The following is a 21,433-nucleotide window of genomic DNA, read 5'->3' as shown; positions in this document are numbered from 1 at the left end:
CTTTTATTGTAGTGTAATAACCTTGAATCCCTTCCCGCTGTCCCTGAAGACATACTCTGCTATGAGGCCTTAAGCCTGTCGGTGGAAGTTTCCTGTGCAAACAAGATGTCATATTTCCTGTAAAAAACGAGTGTTTAGAGTGTGAGATTTGCATGAATTCAACAAATGGATTGGGTAGCAAACATATTGCTTTGTTTACACATACTTTCCCTGATATATACCGAAAGCATAACAAGAAAAAAGCCTGTGACAATTCATTCTGACAAGTCGAGTAGCATCCTCTCTCTCATCCCCTCTCCGCGTCTTTTCCTGTTTTAAAGTTAGTGTGCAAGCATTTCATTTGAAATTTCTTGATGTTTTTTGTGGAGATGATTCTGTATCCCGCAGACAAGATTAGTGTCAATGCTGCAGGCAAATGCATGTACTGTCACGCCGTTTGAGAGCCAGTAACTTTTAATATGATAATGCTCATCAGTCCCAACCTAAGCACTAAGCAGTGATGAGCTGTGCTTTTTTAGCAGGGCATGCAGGGCATGCCTTATATTGTAATGTTAGTGAAGCGGGAATTTGTAGACTCACACAAATTACACTGCTATGCAGGGCGCAGAGGAAGATAAAGGCAAGTTTGCTGATATGAATATAAAATCAATGCACATTACTAATGCATGTACAAATATGCAAAGGCACACGCAGAAACCTGGAAACCAACTAATCCCTAAACCCGTGTGAAATCAGTCTAATGCCTTATACACTCAGGTCCCTCTGAGAGAACAGGACGCGACATGTTCTTGACTTTTTCATCCCTTTAGGGGAGCACAGTGCTGGGAATAGTTCCCAACAATCCCTAAAAAAGTGTACCCTCTTTTTCGTTCCACAGCTGTGTGGAGGGGACCATGTGCTACGACAGCGATGAAGCTGCTGCCTTCTCAATTTCCAGCCTATCGAACCGCTCCTCTCCGTTATCATGGCGCCAGGGTCAAGCCAGCCCCCGACTACAGGCTGGCGAAGCTCCGTCCACAGGTAACAGCCAGCTGGACGTTCCCCTCCGGATCAGCCACACCGCTCGCATCCAACTAATCGAAGCTCTGGACAGCTCCGATCCATCCCTTCTGAAGGGGGAGTACCTCAGAAACAGCGACCTCGGCACTAAGAGTACAAACGAGGAGGAGGATGAAGATGATGATGATGATGACATCGATGATCTCGGGAATGGGTGAGTTGTGTTCTTTTTCATTTGAAAAAGATGTGTTGTGGCTGCTTCTTTAATCTGACAAGCTTACATAATATTGTATGACCTCATGACTCGGTAGCCTGCAGCAATCAGGATACATGTGTCTCTTTAATGATCTTAGCGTTGCTTGTGAGGTGAATCCTGCCACCTGCCAAGCGTTACAACCCCACAGCTGCAGACCGGCGAGTGGTTTACCAGCACATCAAAGCCTTGATCAGACCCTCCGTAACGCATTACCAGCCCCACTCGTAGTGTCTGCCTTGACACTGGCAGCTGGCTCTGCCCCCGTCAGAAAGCAGCCCTCTGGCACAGTCCAGGAATGATGTCACAATCATGGAGCCCCCTTGCAGAGATCGTTCTTTCAAATTCAATTGCGAGCCCGCCGGCTTTGCCAGCAGGCTTCAATGTGGAGGACCCCTCGCAGCGTTGGCTCACTAGAGCCCTCTGGCAGCTGGAATGCAGGTGTCTTTGGAAAACTGGTCACTCTTTCTGACTCACTGACTCTGGATCAGAATGAGTTTGGAGTTAAACTAGCCATGGTGGATTCCTTGGATCAAAGGATTTAATGTTGAGATCACATCGGCAAACAAAGTGAAGTGTTTCAGCTGTGTTGCGTAGTGGTTGTTACTTGTTTACACTCATCACACATACACACATGTCTGCTTTCTGTCTGAGCGGGGCTGCGTCAGCACTCACTGAGCAGTTTACAGAGAAAGGGTCTCTGTCCTTCGTTTGTTATCTGCTGTAAAATGGACTGGAGAGAAGTGTGGATGTGTTTGAGTGTCTGTCTGATATTCATTGTGTATTGTGCCTTTTTTTGCCAACTGAATCAGAGTGGTAGATCCTCGTGTCTCACAACACGGCACCTTGTGACTTTATGACCAATCGAGAAGAATTGCGTTCATTGATTCAGTTTCACGTCGATCCACAAATAGAGAAAAATAAGTCTAGAGGCTTTTTTGAAGTGTTCCCTGGACTTTCTTTGTTAGTTTTGGAAAACTTGCATGAGGAGGTATGAAACAACAATTTTAACTCGGTTGCACACACAGTATCACGTTTCACTGACCAACTCTTAACACAGCAAAGAAAAACACATTATCTCATTGCAAACTAGGACTCTGGCAGTGTTTCAGTGTAACGTTGCAGAACTCGTCCAATTAAACAACAAAAAAAAAACCCTCCTCTGCTGGCCACTGCTTGCCATCTCTCTGGTTACCACAAGAATGCCCCCCCAGTCACCAGGAAATCAATTGCTACACAGTTCAGATCCCTGTAGTGTTATAGTGTATATGGTCAAGGTCTCCAATTAGTGGTTACACAAGTTTATATTATGCTTTGTGTGAGGATGCAACACAAAAGATTGAGAAAGAACCATCAACAAAGACACACCACGGGCTTGCAGACAGAAAAAGTCTGCAAGAAAAAAAAAATCTAATTCTGCATAAAGGTGCGAAACAAAGAAACTCAGAGCATATCTAGTGCCTCCACACAGCTCTCAGTATGACGAAAGCTACGTGACAAAGCATAGAGAGGGACTTCTTAATATTGTATTCAGAACTTTAACGATAACATTTGTAATTAATTTAGACATTAAAGTAAATGTGAGATCACATTATTTACTTAAAAAATACATAAGACGAGCTTTTAGGCAAAGCGTGGCATAATCTCTACAAACTAATGTAACCCAGAACAACCTTTAATCGATCCTTGACTTGGAGAAATCAATCATGTTTAACTTTTCTTAAGGTTGTGTTATAGATATTTATTCTATTCTCTTGGAGTTTGCCCCTCACATATTCCTACAAGTGACATGTTTATACCAAAAAATGAACCGAAAATATTCAATTCCCCATAGAAAAGAGAAAAGCAACAAAGACTCCTATTTCTTAACCAGGGAAAGTTTGGCATTTCAGTGTGACACATCAAACTATTATCTTTTATCATAATTCATTTTCAAGACCACAACTAATGTTGTAATCAACCTTAATTTCATAATTTATATGATTATTTTGAGTCCACAGTCTGGTTCCTGCTTGGCTTCAAACTAGGAGGTCTTGACACTAGAGGGCAGGCTTGTGCCGCTGTTCCCTCTCTGCTTGCTGTTCTCCACCCAGTAAACTCTCCCTTATCTCATTATTTATTACACGTACTCATCCATTATACATAGAGGCACTTCCCCTGTCATACAGAGGTCACACCACATTACCATATCTCATCCCAGCATATATAATACATAGGATTTCCCCACATAAATTATGTATCACAAACACACACACATGTTCTTCATTTGAGTTATCTCTTTGTTCTGTTAAATTACGAGGAAACAGTGCCTCAAAATATAAGCTGTTGGCCATAAACACGTATGGGTGAGCAGCATTTGACTCATCGTGGGTCTCACTGTGAGTCACTGTATAGACATGACTCACAAGCCCATACAAAGGTAAGTTTACCGTGACTGTACCGTGACCTGCCTCACACACGGACCCTATACTCTAACACACACACACACACACACACACACACACACACAGGACCCCTTAAGTCAGTTATCCGTTTCCTGTGCTTTTCTAGCTTGGGCCTCTTCTTGTCTGAAGAGTACTACCTATATTTGGAACCAGACCCCTCCCAGTACCCCCCCTCCCCACCCCCCCCTCCTCCTGCCCCACTCACACACACACACTCACTCGCTCACGTCATTCTCACCGGGAAATAACGAGAAGGGGAGGATGATCAGGTCATTCCCCGTAGCGTGAAATGAAGTGTGGTCCAGTATAAGATTTCCACTTAAACTGGTTTATTACATTTTCTTTTTCATTAATTGATGTTTAATGACAAAGACGTTGCTGGCAGTAATGAACCAACAATTATGGTAAGACTGAAATGCACTATTTATGGCCTACGACTTCTAAACTTCTAGCAAGCTAAACACCCAGATGTTTTTCTCAGAAGTTAGTGGAAACCAAACAGACAAACTAAGCCAGACGACAGACTTCAGTGGGATGATTATGTGGCTTTTTGCTTCTTCTGCGGAGATACACGCAAATAGTTTTGGGAAGCTGATTTGTTAATAGAGAATCCTGTTGAGACATTTTACCTATTTTTTCTTTCAGAGTTTGGGGTGAACACTGCATGAGAGCTTTGCCATAAAAATAAAATAAATTATTATTCAGAGTAGGTCCATTTATCAAACGCATCATTCTTCTACCCATTTACACGTTGGATTCACAAATGTTGTGCTTTGTTCACTGTCATTGTACCTTCTATTAGTAATGCCTCATCTGCAACACAGCCTGTGAACGATAGAAATAATATTGTCATAATAGAGAAAAGTGAGCTGTCCACTGTCTAGAGAAAAGCTAACACCTCAAAGCGCTGCGGGGGAAATGCTTTTGCCATTAGCGTATTTCTCTGGAGCTCAAGAGTTAGTCTTTGTAGCGCTGTTGAGTCTGTGAAAGTGCGGATAAATTGGGAGCATCTCGAAATACTCATGGCCAAAGACACTGTGCAAAATAGGAGAATATTGGCTCTGAATGTGTGTGTATGTGTGCATCCCATAGTGTGCTTGATAGTTTGTATTGATGCCACTTGGAGCGGTGATAACGGACTCAACACGCACACACAAATGTGCAGACGATTGGATGAGCGTGTGGCTTGTTTTTGTCCAGTTGGGCGCAGACGCAGATGAAAAAGCTCCCATTACTAAACGCATCTCCATGGTCACGCTCCCAGACAAGCTGGTTCACTGCACTAAACAACTGAATTATGAAAACAGTCGTCTGGAGCAGGGCACACACGCACACACAGACACACAAACACACACTAAGTTCCCTTAAGCTTTGCAGAGTCTGCTGGTTTAAGTGTTTTGGTTTAGTTCTGTCTGCCTTCTTGAAAAGCAGAAGTGAACTGCAGCTCTCAGTGTCAATCCAGCACAGTGCAGGGAACTGAAACCTAAAGAGGAACATCTAATAGAGAAGTCATCTGTTTTGAACACACACGATACCTGAAATAAGCTTTGATATCATGGGCAGTCTCATGTCTCATGCCGGCCTCTAAATGCTTTGTGTTATTCAAACACTAGAAGATATTATCCGGCCCTTGACTGATGGCCATCTGACCGTATCGATGGTTAAACACTTCTAATAAGGTGTAACTCCTGGACCTTGTAATTGCCTGTAACCATATCTCCAGTGGGACTGTGTCTGTGTGCGCGCGCGCGCGTGTGTGTGTGTGTGTGTGTGTGTGTGTGTGTGTGTGTGTGTTTAAATGTAGAGAGCAGTGTTATTTTTCTCAGGACAAGCTCAATCCTGCTGTACTCTACCCCCACCTACTGGCCAATAACTAGAACTTTGCACACACACACACACACACACACACACACACACACACACACACACACCTACACACACACACACACACACACACACACACACACACACACATGGAACGTGATGCAGCCTGACACATGTGATTAATGAATTCCTTTTCCCACATCTGGGACTGATTTATGTTACATGTGATGGAGCCGCTCTCTCACTTACTTATTGACTCACTCACTCTCACGCTCACTTTCTCTCTCCCTCATACACACATACACACACACACACACACACACACACACACACACACACACACACACACACGGACGCACATCTTGCTGTGATCCTTACAGGACACACCCAGGGCTTCCCTCTTACGAAGTACCAGATCTTTTTACCCTGTGACTCATACAGCGGACCAGTTACAGACCCCCTTCCCAAAAAACTCTCTCCCCCGACCTAAACGCAGTCACAACATGGGCTGACGTCAGTATAGGCCAGTATGAAATATCTGGTGCAATTATTGTGTGCATTTATGTGTGCTGTGTGCACCTCTCATGTGTTGTTAAAGCTAAAGCTGGATATGACTCTAGAATTACTTTTATGACTGATTTCTGGGTTTTGGGATTTTAAACTTTGGTGAAGCAGACATCTTTACTTATCTTGATTTATTTTCCCACTGCAACTGCTGCTGATATTCAGCAAATTGACTGTGTTTAAATTATTTTTCCAAGCAGTCATTGGTTTCACACCATTTCCATATTTCATAAAAATGTGTTGACACATATAATTGAAAGCAGCGTAATACATCGCAATAAATGTCAGGCCTGGATTCATTTTCATCAGTATTATATTATTGTGGTGAAGTAATCATGCAGACTTTTACAATGAATCTGGACTGTGACTGTATTACTTTCTAACAATAATGAATGAAAACTTTACTAATGAGGACTTAATGTGTACAGTGGAGGTTTGTACAACTCAAAGCAAGTTTCAGAGCGTCGGCCTGTTTTATCTATACAACGTAGAAATGAATAGTAAGAAACTATAAATTCCACAACATTCGTTGGAAATTGTCAACAGTGTCATTAACAACGGCGTGATGTGTAGTGAAAATCACACAAATCCAATACGGTCCTTCAAGATAAAAGTGCTTATTCAATATCTTCACAAAGGTTGAGAATAAAATGTCGGCATCAAGCCGACCCCTTAGTGTCAACATGTCTTTATCTCTGTACGACATTGTGTGTCGGAGGTGGTGATGAGAGGCAGGGGTGGCGTTCAGGAGGGCGATGGGGTGTGTGTTGTTCTTGTCATCTACTACCTGCTCCGCTCTGGGCCTCTCTGCCTCTGTGCGACGCTGCCGTGGCTCTCTCTGCTCAGTGTTGTGTGTAATCGATTACTTTTCCTGTCATTGAGGAAGGAACTTGACTGAGAGGAGTGTGCTCTCTCTTTGTTCCAGCACGTGTGGGCAAAGCACACACACACACACACACACACACACACACACACACACACACACACACACACACATGCACACACAATTTTGACTGTATTGTAGTCTGCTTGCAGTTTAGGAGGCTTAGCAGTTTAATTTTCATCCTGGCACTATAGGAAAACTTTGTTTGTATCTCGTAGCTGAGTTTCTATTTGAATATATATTTTGATGTGCTTGGATATTTTTTTGAGGGATGAGGTAATCGGCTTCAGCTGTAACAGCATGGCGCTGCTCACAAACAATTATGATTTTAATCCACACATGCCCTTTATGCACAAATGCATAAACACATTAAAAGATTTAATACGGAGTAACATATGGGGCTGTGGGGGGATTTGCAGTGCTAGAAAGCCCCTGACACCTCCTATTTCAGTGAGAACTAAATCCTTATACATTATTTCTTTTATTGTGTTTGCTGGGGCTGTTTCATTTATTTACATTTTCTTTTATTGTGTTTGCTGGGGCTGTTTCATTTATTTACCTTCTTAATCCACTATTGTTACATTAGATAGTTCAACAAACGGGGCACAAAAAGTGAATGAGACTTTCTCGTAATAGTCGGTTAATCCAGGGAGTTTTCAGATTAGATTAGATATTCCTTTATTAGGGACATTATTGGGGACATTTCAGCATTACAGCAGAAAACAGGGTAAAGTGCACGCAAGTGACATAGTAACAAATTAAAACAAGTACAAATAAATGGTAAAAACAGTAAGAAAATATTTACTTCTTTTCTTCATTCTCTCTTCTGTACAAGTCTCCTTGCACAATTACACATGTACACTTGTGTCAATGTCCAAGTTTTTTTTAAAGGAATGCCTCCTGTCACTCTGGATGGATGTGTTTAGTTTGACTACAGGCCATTTCATTATTGTGCAACACACTGGTGTTGAGCAACAAACACATGTGCTGGATCGGAGCTTGGGAACCAGACTCACATCCCTCGGACCGGTTTTCCCACATTCTGCCTCAAAACGAAAGAAAAGTTTGGGGAAGTCAAAGACATTAATCTTTTCTCAGCTTCCTCGCTGTCTTTTCCTTGGACTTCTACAGCATATATCTATTATTTAAATACGACTACTTTCTAAGTTGAAGGCCTTATCACTCAACTCCAGCGGCAAAACCATTGCCACAGCTTCTGTGTCCCCCCACCACCACCATCACCACCACCCAAGGCCTGATGAATCTCTATGGAGACGCTACGGCATAATCCCCGCTAATCCCTGGCTTCCTCTTATGGCAGGGTTGAAAAAGAATAAGAGAACTCTGGGACTTGGTCAGCAGTCTGCAAGGACAAGGAGGCTTGGGTAGGGGGGGTTATGGTGGCCTCGGCGTGTGTGTGTGTGTGTGTGTGTGTGTGTGTGTGTGTGTGTGTGTGTGTGTGTGTGTGTGTGTGTGTGTGTGCATGTGAAGGACCCCCACGTAGTTCAGAGGGGTGTGTTACCATGTCAACAATACGAGCGTGCAAAGGAAATAAACGGAGTGTGTGTGTGTGTGTGTGTGTGTGTGTGTGTGTGTGTGTGTGTGTGTGTGTGTGTGTGTGTGTGTGAGTGGATTCTTCTTAATTTACAGAGGTTAAAATGTCACGACTTCTGCCTGATGACCAATTTCATCAGGTTTCCTTTAAGGAAAGAAAATAATCCCGCTCTTCCTGGAAATCTTTCCCGAATTCACTTTATTGTTGACCTATAGAAGACATGAAAAGGAGGACGTGACCTGAAAAATAACAACTGATGGTGAATATGATACTAAAACAACAAGCATGGATAGGAACTGTACAGACTGACATCATTCAGTCAACAAACTTTAATTTTTAGGACTTTGGAGGAAGGCTTCAGATTTAATTAGTGACTGGAGCATGAAGACTACAACAAGATAATGTATATATGAAAACCTGGTCAGTTTAAAGACTTAATCTACTATGTTTACCATCTTACATCAGTCCAGCTCTTTTGTTGCTTATTACACAAATTATATAAAGGTACCACAGCAAAACAAAAGTAATACAACTATAGTTAGTGGGCCTTGAGTTGCTATTTCAAGCCAAGCTGGCAGCCTTTGACCAAATACCTGCAGAAATAATGATATTCCAATCTGCCTATAGGCCTACCTTGTGTTAGGAGTGAAATAGAACATGTTAGCATGCTAAAGTAAGATAGATAACACAATGCACATCGTCTCTTCTAAACATCAGCATGTTAGCGTTTCCATTGTGAACATGTTAGTGTGCTTAATTTGTCTTTCTGTTGGTTCCAAGGTGAATGATTAACTTTAAGAATGACACTGACACTGTTTTTAAATGTGTTCTAATACATATTAAATACTAATAATGCTAATATAGATGCATTGAATCTATTTTCTTCCCTTTTACAATTTGTATATAAAAAATGTTTTGTCACTGTTGCGAGTATCTTGTTAAGAATGGAGTTTCAAGGGTCATTCCTGAAGATTGGTTCCCACAGTAAAAGACCCCTCCCCTTTTTACCCCTCCCACACACACACACACACACACACACACACACACACACACACTCCCTCTCACCTTGCTCTCACTCATTCATGCCTTCCTCTACATCTATACCGCCTTTAAAGTACATGCTCGGCTCCTCTGTAGGGGGTAAATGAAACTGCATGGTTCAGGACAAGCTTTTGGTTGGAAGCCTTCTCAAATCTTTGCTACACACAGACACGCACACACACACATACACACACACACAATCACACGTATAGAACATGCACACTCGAGCTGAGCCTTTTAGAGGGTTAACAATAGGGTGTGATGGGGGTTTGTAATTCGCATCAGAATTAACTTTGCCTTCCTCCGATTGACTCCCACTGTGTTATTCTCTGGAGTTGTTTCGACATTAGTCACACACTTTTCTTACTCCCCTCCCACCATCATTGTCCTTTCCTGGTCTCCTCATTACGCCATCTCTTAATCTCATCCTTCCCAATATGCACCAGTGCTCCCAACAGTGAACATATCCGTATTATTTTCCCAGGAGACATATGCTGAACTGGTTGCAGAAAACTTGTTGAACTGTTTTGTATGGTTGCGTTTGTGGTTTTATTCTCGTTCCTCTTGTTCCTGACTTTTAAAGTCAAGTTTTCTGAGCAGCTCTACTTGGTGTTGTCCTCAGCAGACCTTGAGAACGGCGCTCTCTCAAAACAAGAGCCTAATTAGATGCTTTTGGAGACGTGACATGGATGGTCCCTCAATAAACCACAAGAGCCCCTTTTCTGAAGGGGGAGGCACACTTTGATGTTCAACCCCGAGTGTGTGTCATGTTTTTTTTTTAGCATTTGGGTTTCTTAAACCTGTCTGTTGTTATGTTAGTGAGCAACTAGACTCAGCATGCAGGCTGGTATACAAACTATGATTTGACTCAGGCTATTCGCCAGGAAATCCGACAAAAGAATGTCTGGGGGAGGAGGAGGAAGAGGAGGAGGAGGAGGGCAGGTAGAGAGTGTTTGAAGCAAGTGTTATAGTGTGAAGGTTTCTGAGTGATGAGGCCAGATAAAAGACATCTGAGGATGACAGATTCATAGAAAATTGAAAGTTGATAGTAATAGAAGGAATAGAAAAATTTTTGTGATTATGAAGAGGAATATTTCTGTCTGTGTGTGTGTTTTATGTTTGATTATATACAGTTTGTGGCTTCGCATGTGTTGAATGTGCCTCTGTGTGTGTTCCTGGTCTGATAAGGGGGATGAGCTTTCCCAGGTTGCTTGTCTCTTTCATCAGCAGAGGAGTGACAGGTTCCCAGGGTCATATGGATGACCCTGCCTGTATACTGTCATTACACAGTTACATCACCACCTAATTATACTGCCCTATACTACACACACACACACACACACACACACACACACACACACACACACACACACACACACACACACACACACACACACACACACACACACACACATTGAAAACAAACACTGTGGTCTTAGATACTGAGTGAAAAGTAGGGTGGCAATGAAAAAAGACACACTCTTTGATGAGGAGAAGCAAATCAACAGAGGTGGACAGCAGACATGTCTGGGCATGAGTCGGTGGTCAAAGTAGAACACAGACTCAGAGCGCTGTCCAGCTACCCTTTCCAGAAACTCGGATGAGAGTTGACATAAATTAAAGGAAAGGCTCACACTGACTTAAGGAGGATTGTGTGTGTGTGTGTGTGTGTGTGTGTGTGTGTGGCACTGTTTGTGTGCTTGCGTGCACATAGAAACTGTTTTTGTTTCTTTTTATTAGTAACGCTAGGCAACAATGATGGCAGCGGCTCCGCACACCTGCAGCATGCCATCGTGCCAATCAGACCCCCAAACACACACACACACATATTCAAACACACTGTGCCCACTGCCCACCTGGCCCCTGGATGGTACGGGAAAGCAGTAGCCTGAATAATCCTGTCTTTGTTCCCTCTGCACTTAAAAAGGGTGCGTTAATTATCTCTTTTTTTAAAAATTCTGAGTCAATGTTTTCCGATCATTCTAGGTGTTTCTTTCTCGGCCATTTACACCATTCTCCTCACTGCAAAGACAAAGTGAAACAAAGACAGTGTTAATTAACCCTATCCTCCCCCCCCTGTGTGTCTCCGTCCTTCTCACCCTTCATTCACGTATTGAACAGATCCAGCAGACAGGGAGATCTATTCACTGGGGTCCACTCAGTGGTTAAAGTGTTTAAACACTACTGGTTGTGAGGGGGCAGAACTCAAGTGGAGCGGATACGTGATCCCCACTCTACTGCCAATACACAGTCTGCTACAATAGAAATACTATAGACATCCACCCTCCCTGCTTCATTATAACCTGATCTAGATCAATTATAGCCGGATTGTTTTGGCCTTTAGCCAGGATATCCCTGGGACAGTGGGCAAAAGATATTAAAGTGTAAATGTATTTTTTCATTTTAGAGATATATGTCGTTATGGTCTCGACTTAATAAATCCAAAATTTTTTCAATAAAGTGTATTTACACACGTACGGTAGTAAGCTTTCACAGTACTTCACTCAAGCCATTATATATGCCACTTTATGCTTATATTTGCCACTATATCCATTATATGCTACTTTATACTTATATGTGTGCCATTATATCCAGTATATGCCACCTTATACTTGTGCTTACACTTCACATTAACTTTTTGTACTTTGAAATATATATATACATATAAGAAATAGTTGAAATTCAATCCACATTCAATACAGCATTACATAGATCCATTACTAAGGTTTTACTATCATTCCATAATATGTCGTCAGGTCTCTGCAATAATACTCTATTTTTTATTATAATACGCTATTTTCCAGAAGTTATGGATAAACGATCTTAAAAGGAAAAGCAATTGGGTGGATATATATCTCAGCCAAATGCATTTTCCACAACCTGGCAACCCGAATTGTTTCCTTATGGCTTACTACGGATATAAAGTATGAAGGAATTATTAACCTTTTATAAACATTGTGCCGGATTAAAAAGTGGTACCATTTAATACAATAATGCATTAATAACAATCCAATCATTCAGAAATGGACAATCCAGAATAATGAATACATGAACTTTTTAAGGTATTTTTTTCAATGCGAGGCCTATACTTCATTAATAATGTTAGTTCCGCAAATTAATCAATCACTTCTCCCAAACAAAATCTAACTGAATGGACGAAAGCGTTGACTTGGTGTCAGAGGGTCGAGTGAGCGTGTCAGTGGGCTGTCTCGTGTGTCGATTAGAGATCCAAGAGTGTGAACGTGTCTCTGACATGTGGCTCTCTTTTAGAGAATGATGACTGTGTGTATTATCCTGCGACTGGATGCGCGTTAAAGTCTCGCTTTTCGTAAAGGCACAGCTGGTCGCGATCAGCGAAACGGGGGCCGGAGGAGGAGGAATTCTGGGTGTTGCCTTTCTGTCCATGCCTCTCTCTCTTGCTCATCGCCTCCCTCCCTCCGTGAGCTTGTGTGTGTTTGAGACAGAGAGAGAGAGAGAGAGAGAGAGAGAGAGAGAGAGAGAGAGAGAGAGAGTGTGTGGCAGAGTGGAGGCACTGCGGGAGTGGGTCAGTCAGTTAACGCTGCTGACTCGTACAGGCGGTGCCCCGGTTATCAGCGGTGGAAAGCACCGGCTGGGTTCACACACACTCTCTTGCTTCAAGGGCCAGAATATGCCAAACGGGAACAAAGCGGCGTGAAAAGCTGGACGGTTGTAGAATGAGCGGGCGCGTGCTGAACGGGAAAATGCTGCAGCTCCCGGCTCCGCAGCGCGCGGGGAGGACAATGCACTTTCTGTCAAGGTAATAAATGAGACCAGAGACTGCATGCGGCTGCGAATGCCGGATGGAAAGCTGATTGACAGACTGCCGACAACGCTTTTGATTCTTCTACACGCGATACACGCGGGAGGTTTCTGATAGTGCGGAGTGGGTTGTAGAAGCTCCGACGGAGCCAGTGCGTAAAAAGCAGCAGCACGTCTCATTGATAAAAAAACTCCAACAGCTGCATGGTGGCACGTTTCATTATTGTGACAGGCGTGCGCTCATATTAGGCGGTTTCATGATAATGTGTCTTAGTCTAGACGCCGAGTAAAGATAGGCGTGTGGGCTGCGTGTAGATGAAGCTACGGTCTACTCAGCATATAGCGCAGACTTCAATGCGCAAAGCCATATGTTGAATCAGCACTGTCTTTTTTTATGTCTATTTAAGCAGCGTCTATAAGCTTCCTGTCTACAAGGCAGGAAGCTGTTCCTGTCTTATTAACACATTCATGCAAATCATATAACTTAGTAAGAATAGTAAAGTGCCGTTGATTGTGAATGCTGGATGTGTCATGCGCATAATGTGTTTCTGAGCTTTACCGTCGGTTGACATGTCCTTTGTTTTAAACTGCATGCGATGACAACTGGTTCGCTGATGTTTGGAGGGGAGAGGCAGGTATGCGTGTGTGTGGTGGGTGGGTGTGTTCGCATTGATCCGCTGCAGGACCGAACCGCATTCTGAACTGATGACCTACATTCTGAACGACGCCTTCTCCTGGTATTTGCTATATGCTGTGAGAAAGCCTCCGCCATACAATATACCCACGCCATGTGAGAATTATCTAATTGTATGTCTCAATATGTGGGCTAATATAGGTCAGATGGCATGATTTTTCTGTGCATGTTGACTGAGGAGGTATAAATCAAGCTTCAAATGAAAACAAACTTGTGTTTGTGACAAAAAAAAAAGATATATCTAAGAATTATTCTGAATACTCTGTCATGGAGTTGACTCGCTCTAGAAAAAACACTAAGACTGCAGGGACATATATGTTTTTTATTGATTCTCTCTCATCCTCTCTCTTACTCTCTCTCTCTCTCTCTCTCTCTCTCTCTCTCTCTCTCTCTCTCTCTCTCTCTCTCTCTCTCTCTCTCTCTCTCTCTCTGTCTCTCTCTCTCTCTCTCTCTCTCTTTGTGTGTGTGTGTGTGTGTGTTTCAGGGGTGGTTGGTGGGGGTCAGCGTTGCTCTTTTTGGTCGACTGATCCCTATAGCATCCATTGACTCTTTAAGTAAACCCATTAGGGCAGAGTGGTCTGATATCAGGACATAAGACGCACATCCAATCGACACAAACTGACACACGCACACACACACACACACACACACACACACACACACACACACACACACACACACACACATTTTCAGTTTGAGTCCCAGAGGACCAACACGGCTGTATTTATCTGCATGTTTTAGTTGAACACATGTGCTTATAAATGGAGCCTCTGTCAAAAAAAACAGATAAACTATCTCATGGAGGCCAAGGGTGGTATATGTAGTCAGCATGTGTGTGTGTGTGCATAAAGAAATATTAAACATCCATCATGAGCTAAGCAGTTCTGGACAAGGGAAATATTTGATCGACTCTATTAGTCATGTTGAAAGCAATCCAACAACAACTTGTCTGTCTCTGTGAGTTGTCATCTGAACAATATACACAGAGCTTACTCAGCATGGCCAACCCCTATCTTGATCCACTCCTGATTAACAGCATAGCCTTCGTCCAAATAGTTGTTTTGCAACATGGTCACATCACTCATTAATATGAGTCACACCCAAATCCTCTCGGTGTATTTCGCTTAAATACCAAGGTAACTGTGATGCAGACCAGGCTTGTGTTGCAGCTGATGTCATTTGGTTGTTCATGGGAAGTGTTGGTCAGTGCAGCTAAGCCCTGTCATCAGCTGCTTAAATGGAGACCCATTGTGGTAATCAAAGCTGAAATCCATACTGTTTCTAATTAATATATCACAATTATATCCATCTGGATGATGGAGTGTAGTGAAAAGGAATATTTATCACGGTGTTGGGAAATGTTGATTGGGTTTGTCAGTTTGCACCTGTTGGCTGGCAGCCCTTAAATCTTCAACCTATTAGTACATTTTTTTGTGTTTCGTAACTTACACACACACACACACACACAGCAATGTTGTTTGTCGTGCTGGAGTTAAGATAGATTAAGTTGTTTTTAGAGACACACATTCCTGTCTCAGACTCTGGATGACTTAGAAGGGTCAGTGGCCTGGTGACATTGTTGTCACACCCTCGTGATTCATGAACAAGTTTCTTTTAATCTTCAGAAGACAAACACGTCCACACACCCCCATTCACATATAAAAATCCAAAGCTTGATCAACAAAGACATGTTTTTGGATGTTTAAAAAAAATGTTTCACATCGAAATGGCAGAGTAATTAAAACATTTAAATATCTTCTACTGGGCATGTGCAGGTTACTCGATCCAGCAGCTGACCAACCATGACAAATTACGCAAGAATTTTCACTGCCAGCATTTTTAGATTTATGCAGAAATGACAACATTTTCGGTGGCCAAAAGGTCAGGTCGATGAAGGAAGGCCAAATTGGTGAAAAACATGTAGCTGAATTAATTTCATATGACCAGGAACTCTTGATGTTTTGCGATTAAGTGAACAAGTCTTTCTTGCTGTGCCTACAAGGTCATTCAAGACACCTGAGAGCGATACAACAGATGCTTGTAACCTGTGCTTGTAAGACACATGCACTCTTTTATTGTACACACAGGAGTCTGTGTGCACAAACAGAGCTCATATTTTCATGAGGTGGCGCCCCCGTGGTTTAGTGAGTTTCTCTGTTACATCAAAGCCAGAGAAGGACCTCCAGCCAGACAACAGTGCACCTTTACAGGCTTGCTGGGGACGAGAGAGGAACCTTACCACAAATGGCCGTGTAGAATAATAGCCTCTGGATGTTGTTTTCACCCTATAGTGAAGTAGTTTTCTAGGAAATGTCCAATGAATAAAACACTCAGACAATGTCTTGCATTAAAACTTTCAGAGTTTTCTTGGAGTTAAATTGAAAGCGAGATGATTGCCAACATACTTGAGGCTGTAGAGTTCGGCTTTAACCTCTGGATCCGTCATTTTATTTTTGTGTCCGCGCACTCGTGCGGTGGTATGCATATGTGCGTCTGCATATGTTGGAGGATTAGGGAGTGGGTCCCCAGAATACACTTGCTGGAATGTGAAGTGTGTGTTTTGAGCAGCCTGAGGCTAAAGAATGTCTCCCAAATTCACTGTAACAACTTTAAATGGCATGATCAGAGTGCCCGTGTTATGAGTGACAGCAGGTGATGGGTGCGTGCTCCTTCAGGGTGCGCCCTCAGGGCCTGTCGGTCACCACCACGTGTCCACGAATGCACACCAAAAATTCATATAAAGGGACCTAACCCCCCCCCCCGCCCATACCCGTCCCCCAACCCATTTCTCTTTTTTACTTTTCTATTTTTCTCCATGTCTTTTCCTTTCTGTCCATCTCAGGCTATGCACACTTTACTTACCCCAACATGGACTCTTAAGTACCATCAGCCGACAATCCACTGATCCACTCCAGTCAGCCCTTTTTACATTTCACTGCAGTGTGGAAAATGACTGCTGTTGTCCATACTAATCTGGGAGATTAACACACAATCAAGTGGTGGCATTAGTTGAGTAGCGGTTGTCATTATAAAATACAGCACTGGGCATAATGTTCAAGGCATGTGAGGGAAAAACAATTATTTGTGGAGAGGAGAGGATGCCCCCCATAAAGAGGTTATTCATTTATAGAGCTATACCAGTTGTTGTGACTGAAGCATTTGGTAACCATGTTGAGCCACTGAGCAGAGCTCACATTGTGCTGACATAGTTCCCCAATTGCTATATGTGCACGCATGAGTGTGTATGACAGTGTGTATTGGAGGGAGATAGTTCAAAATTTGATTTCTCAGTTAATAACTGTCTTTAAACTTGGGTCCGTGCAGCATTTGCCCATCCCAAAACCCAACAGGTAAGCTGTGAAATATTTCACTCTGTGTCAATGTCGTTGACATGTCTGGAGGGAGACCAGAGGAAATTCTACCTTGGGATCTAACCCCTGCCCTGGGCCTCTGCTTGCCGGGGTTTCCCCTGCTAGCTCCTCCTCAGTTCTGAGCCCTTGAGTTGTAGCTGGGGAGCGCCCCACATTGCAACCCAGGCTGAACTACTTATGGAGGTGATTTAACAGGCTGTTCCACCTTGTCCCAGGAGCGCTAGCCCTCTTTTGCTTCCTGCTCTCTAGTAGAGTAGAAAATTACATTGAAAGCAGCTCAGGGTGCTTTGGGGGTTAAGGGTTATTGGGTTATGTAAGAGCTCTGCTGGTCACCACCTAACACACTGAGACATTTAATGTCCTCTGAAATCAAACATGCTTGTGCATAAGAACTCAGGTGCTCATGCATTTTCCCTCCCATGCACTAAGGACATAACATCCCTTGGAGAGTGACATAAAGGTATTTTCACATTTTTATTTAGCGATGTTTTAGTAATGCGTTCATGTATGCAAAATATGTTCAAAAGTCATTGTATTGTTGCTGCAGTCAAAGCCCCGCAGTAGTTGTTTGACCTGGGGAGCGGTAACCTTTCAACTTTGACCCTATTTGAGCTGAGTAAGAGGCAGACAACACAAAGAATATTCTGCACTCCTCTCCCAGCTCCTACTGTTTGCCTTTTTGGGGTTTACAACATTAGAAGATCAAGATGACCCAGATGGCGTTTGCGTGAGCAACAGTCACTCAATCTTTGTTTCCAAGAGTATTTCACCACTTAAAGTTCCTTATATGAAGCTTGGAGCCTTCCAGTGCTTCGTCTGTCCTGTTTCATTTCACGGGGATGAAGTTGTTCAGAGCCAAGTCCGCTCTCAGCTGTGACGTGTTGAACTCTGAGCAAAGTTCACCCTGGAGAGATCAGGAGGGGAGATGAGATTCAGAGATACATTTGCTGTCCTGGGAGAATTTTGCTGGATCAATCTTTTCTCTTCTTAATCTGTACAGTTTTCACCCAGCTCTCTCCACCTCCCCCACACTCAGGAAAATGCGTTTCACTGACCAGGATTCCTGATGCACCTGAGTGCCTTTTCAGTGCTTCAATTTTCCATCCAGAAAGTCCCGAGCATGTGCAGAATGTGTCCCCGTCTTTCCAAGGAAACCTTGGAAGAATAATGTACCTCAGTATTCTTCTGCACACAGACACTCACCTTAAAGTCAGTAATATGCAGCCTGGCTGGCTTAATGTTACCCTCAGTTACACTATCTTTGCTCACTTCAGCAAAGCTAGTGTTCCCACCAGCTACTCACATCACACCCTTCTGACAGCTCATTCAAGCTTCACTCCAGGGGACAATAGCAATTTTATACACTGGATGTGTTTAGTGTGTGTGTGTGTGTGTGTGTGTGTGTGAGTGTGTGTGTGTTTGTGTCCTAAACCCCAAGGCCATAGCTGTCAGGAATATGCCTGTCAAAGGCACAACAGTGTTTCTCCTGTGTGATGGCCATTTAGGGATGTGACCTCCTATTTCTCTCCTTAGACCAACACACACACGCACACACACACACACACACACACACACGCACACACACACACACGTACACACCCTTACACGACCGCTAGCTGAAGCCCCTGGTCTCCTCTGATCCTGTTGGCAGATGGAATTAGCAGTAATTACGAGCTCATTAATTCTAGCCTTTTCTGTAATCCCTGATAATGCCAAAATACTGCTGCGTGTGGCGTGTGTGCATGTGTGCATGTGTGAGTGTGTACAAAAGACAGCCATCACGCATTGTTCCATTCCACATCATGGAAATGGGACGGAGAGGAAATCATAAATAACACAGAAGAGGAAATTAATTTCTCCGTTAACGGCTGGCTGCTCGCACAAACTAGTTTTTATTTGGGTCTTGGCAATAATTTACTGTAAGTTTTATACAATACAACTCAGCAAATAGCCTGTATTGGGTAGGTAATTAAAACCCATTATTATCTGCAGATTTGTTGCTAATTATTCCCCAAATACCCCAAATGGTCATTAAAAAGTGGTTATTTATGAGTGAAGCTGAGGGTCAGCACAGCATGTATGCCGTGTTTCTCTTATAAAAACATATCGTGTCTCCAGTGCAACAGATGGCTGATTTCAAGATATAATAAGGGCTTGGCCTGCAGTGGGAGGTTTGTCATGGCCCTATATGCAGTGATGGAAAATCTATGCATTTTAAACAATCTGCTTACAGAATGTTTTAGATACTCATCCAGCCAGTCAGAACATATCAATAACATATCAATCACCCCCTGATACTACTCTCCATTTGATTAGAAGACAATAATTGTGTTGGACAATCTGCCTCTAAGGTGAATCACATGGATGTGTGTTGCTCTTGTTCCTGACTATAAGCTGCTGATGGGGTCCAGGGAACCATATTGTTAGCCATCTGTGCACATAAACCACATGCATCCCCTCTTCCAATCTTATCAGACGAATGTCCCTCCACGCATATTTGATGCAGGTTTATGCACATAGATTGGATTATAGATTTTTAAATTTCAAAATCAATTCTTCTGCATTTTTGAAGGTCTCGGTCTCCCAGTTGGTCAGTGCAGCCGCTGAGTGTTGGAGAGAAGAAGTGTCACATGATTACGGGTGCGGCAGTCATGCTTCTCCCCCCTGCAAATGACTCATTTAGTGTTTGACTGTCGATGTGTGTTAACACTTGTGCCATTGTGAGTATTTGTGAGAAAACTGTCACATCCTATTGTATGAATCCAGTGTGAAACCTGTAGAAGACAGAGTCCTAATGCTACTGTACATTTTCTCATTTAAAATAGACGGTTCATCTCTTTGTTCATCTTCTTTTCTTCATAATCTGTCTGTCAAACTAAATAACATTATTTCTGCATCCTTACACCTGCTGTAAGGTGAATTAGGGTATTTTTGTAGTGCGATGGGCAAGGAGTGGATATCATTTTTTTTTTTTGTGTGTTTAGGGAGGTGTCCTCTGGGTGACTTAGAGGCTAATTGTTCTGCTGTTTTCTGCCTCTTCAGGCGGATCTGAGACCCAGATACAAATACTTAATTGTACAGACATAAGCACAGACAGTGTATCTCACACGATTGCCATCTCTAGCACCAGTCACAGTCTCATATATTTGTCTTTAAAGAATCTAATGACTTCAACAGCCCTTTTATTCGTGCCCCCTCCAGTTTCCGAGCCGACTGCCCAGTGCCAGTCTGGCAGTGCCCTACTTTCCATTTGCCTGAAAAGGCATCGCTTCAACCAGGAACCCGTCTGATTTAGCCATTTTGGGTTCTGCCATGTGACATTGTGGATTTTAATAGGAATGGAAAGTTCCTGTCTATTGTAGGACTGCAGAAACACTTTCCATGCTTTTATGCAAGTGAGAGAGACTGTTTCCAAATATCACCCTGTATAAAAATGTGTTTAACCCCATGAGGTTACAAAGAGTTGAACCCGTCTACTCATCTCACCATTATATTTATGCTATATCATTCACACTATCTTCATCCTTTTTGTTATGCCTCTGTTCCTTTCCTTAAACTCTGCCCACTAGCTAACACCTCCCGACTGTCCTCTATATATTATCATCTCATCTGCTCGACTGGTCCAACAGAGCTCGTGGGCCAGATTGCATTAGCACAGTCGCATAAAACCTTCATAACAAGAAAAAGTCCTTGAGGTCTAACAAACAACATTATTCAACATAATTTCACCTTGCTGGTCCTCTGGAATATTCTGACATTGCAAAGTGAGCTATAATGAGATAGCAAGATTGATAATGATGTTTTGTTCGTCCTTATTATTGATCTGTTGTTCAATGTCAGGCTTTTCATAAGTGCACTGACATTATCTATAATGTGCATTGACTATTGATCAGGTATTATTGTTTATTATTAATTAGTTTTGTGAAGGACATTAGGTTGGTCTTCTTCCACATTTACTACCCATCTTCTGACCATTCAGCAAATTAAAATATTCTACTCGCTTCAACACATGAGAGCTGCAGCCT

General features: G+C 42.8%; 1 protein-coding gene across 7 annotated transcripts in view; it reads left to right on the top strand.

Moving 5' to 3' along the window:
• Positions 1 to 21,433, top strand: part of nav1a (neuron navigator 1a) — a 72,906-nt gene that overhangs the window by 24,709 nt on the left and 26,764 nt on the right. For all 7 annotated transcript variants that reach the window (XM_068597233.1, XM_068597227.1, XM_068597230.1 and 4 more), the window contains one exon: positions 878 to 1,213. In XM_068597233.1, coding sequence (XP_068453334.1) covers positions 878 to 1,213 — 336 coding nt within the window. The remainder of the gene's footprint in view (positions 1 to 877; positions 1,214 to 21,433) is intronic.

Source organism: Clinocottus analis, unplaced genomic scaffold (genome assembly GCF_023055335.1).
Source record: "Clinocottus analis isolate CAN_PGR_092001 unplaced genomic scaffold, fCliAna1.0.p SCAF_4, whole genome shotgun sequence".
Classification (NCBI taxonomy): Eukaryota; Metazoa; Chordata; class Actinopteri; order Perciformes; family Cottidae; genus Clinocottus; species Clinocottus analis.
This window is presented reverse-complemented; position numbering and strand designations above follow the sequence as displayed.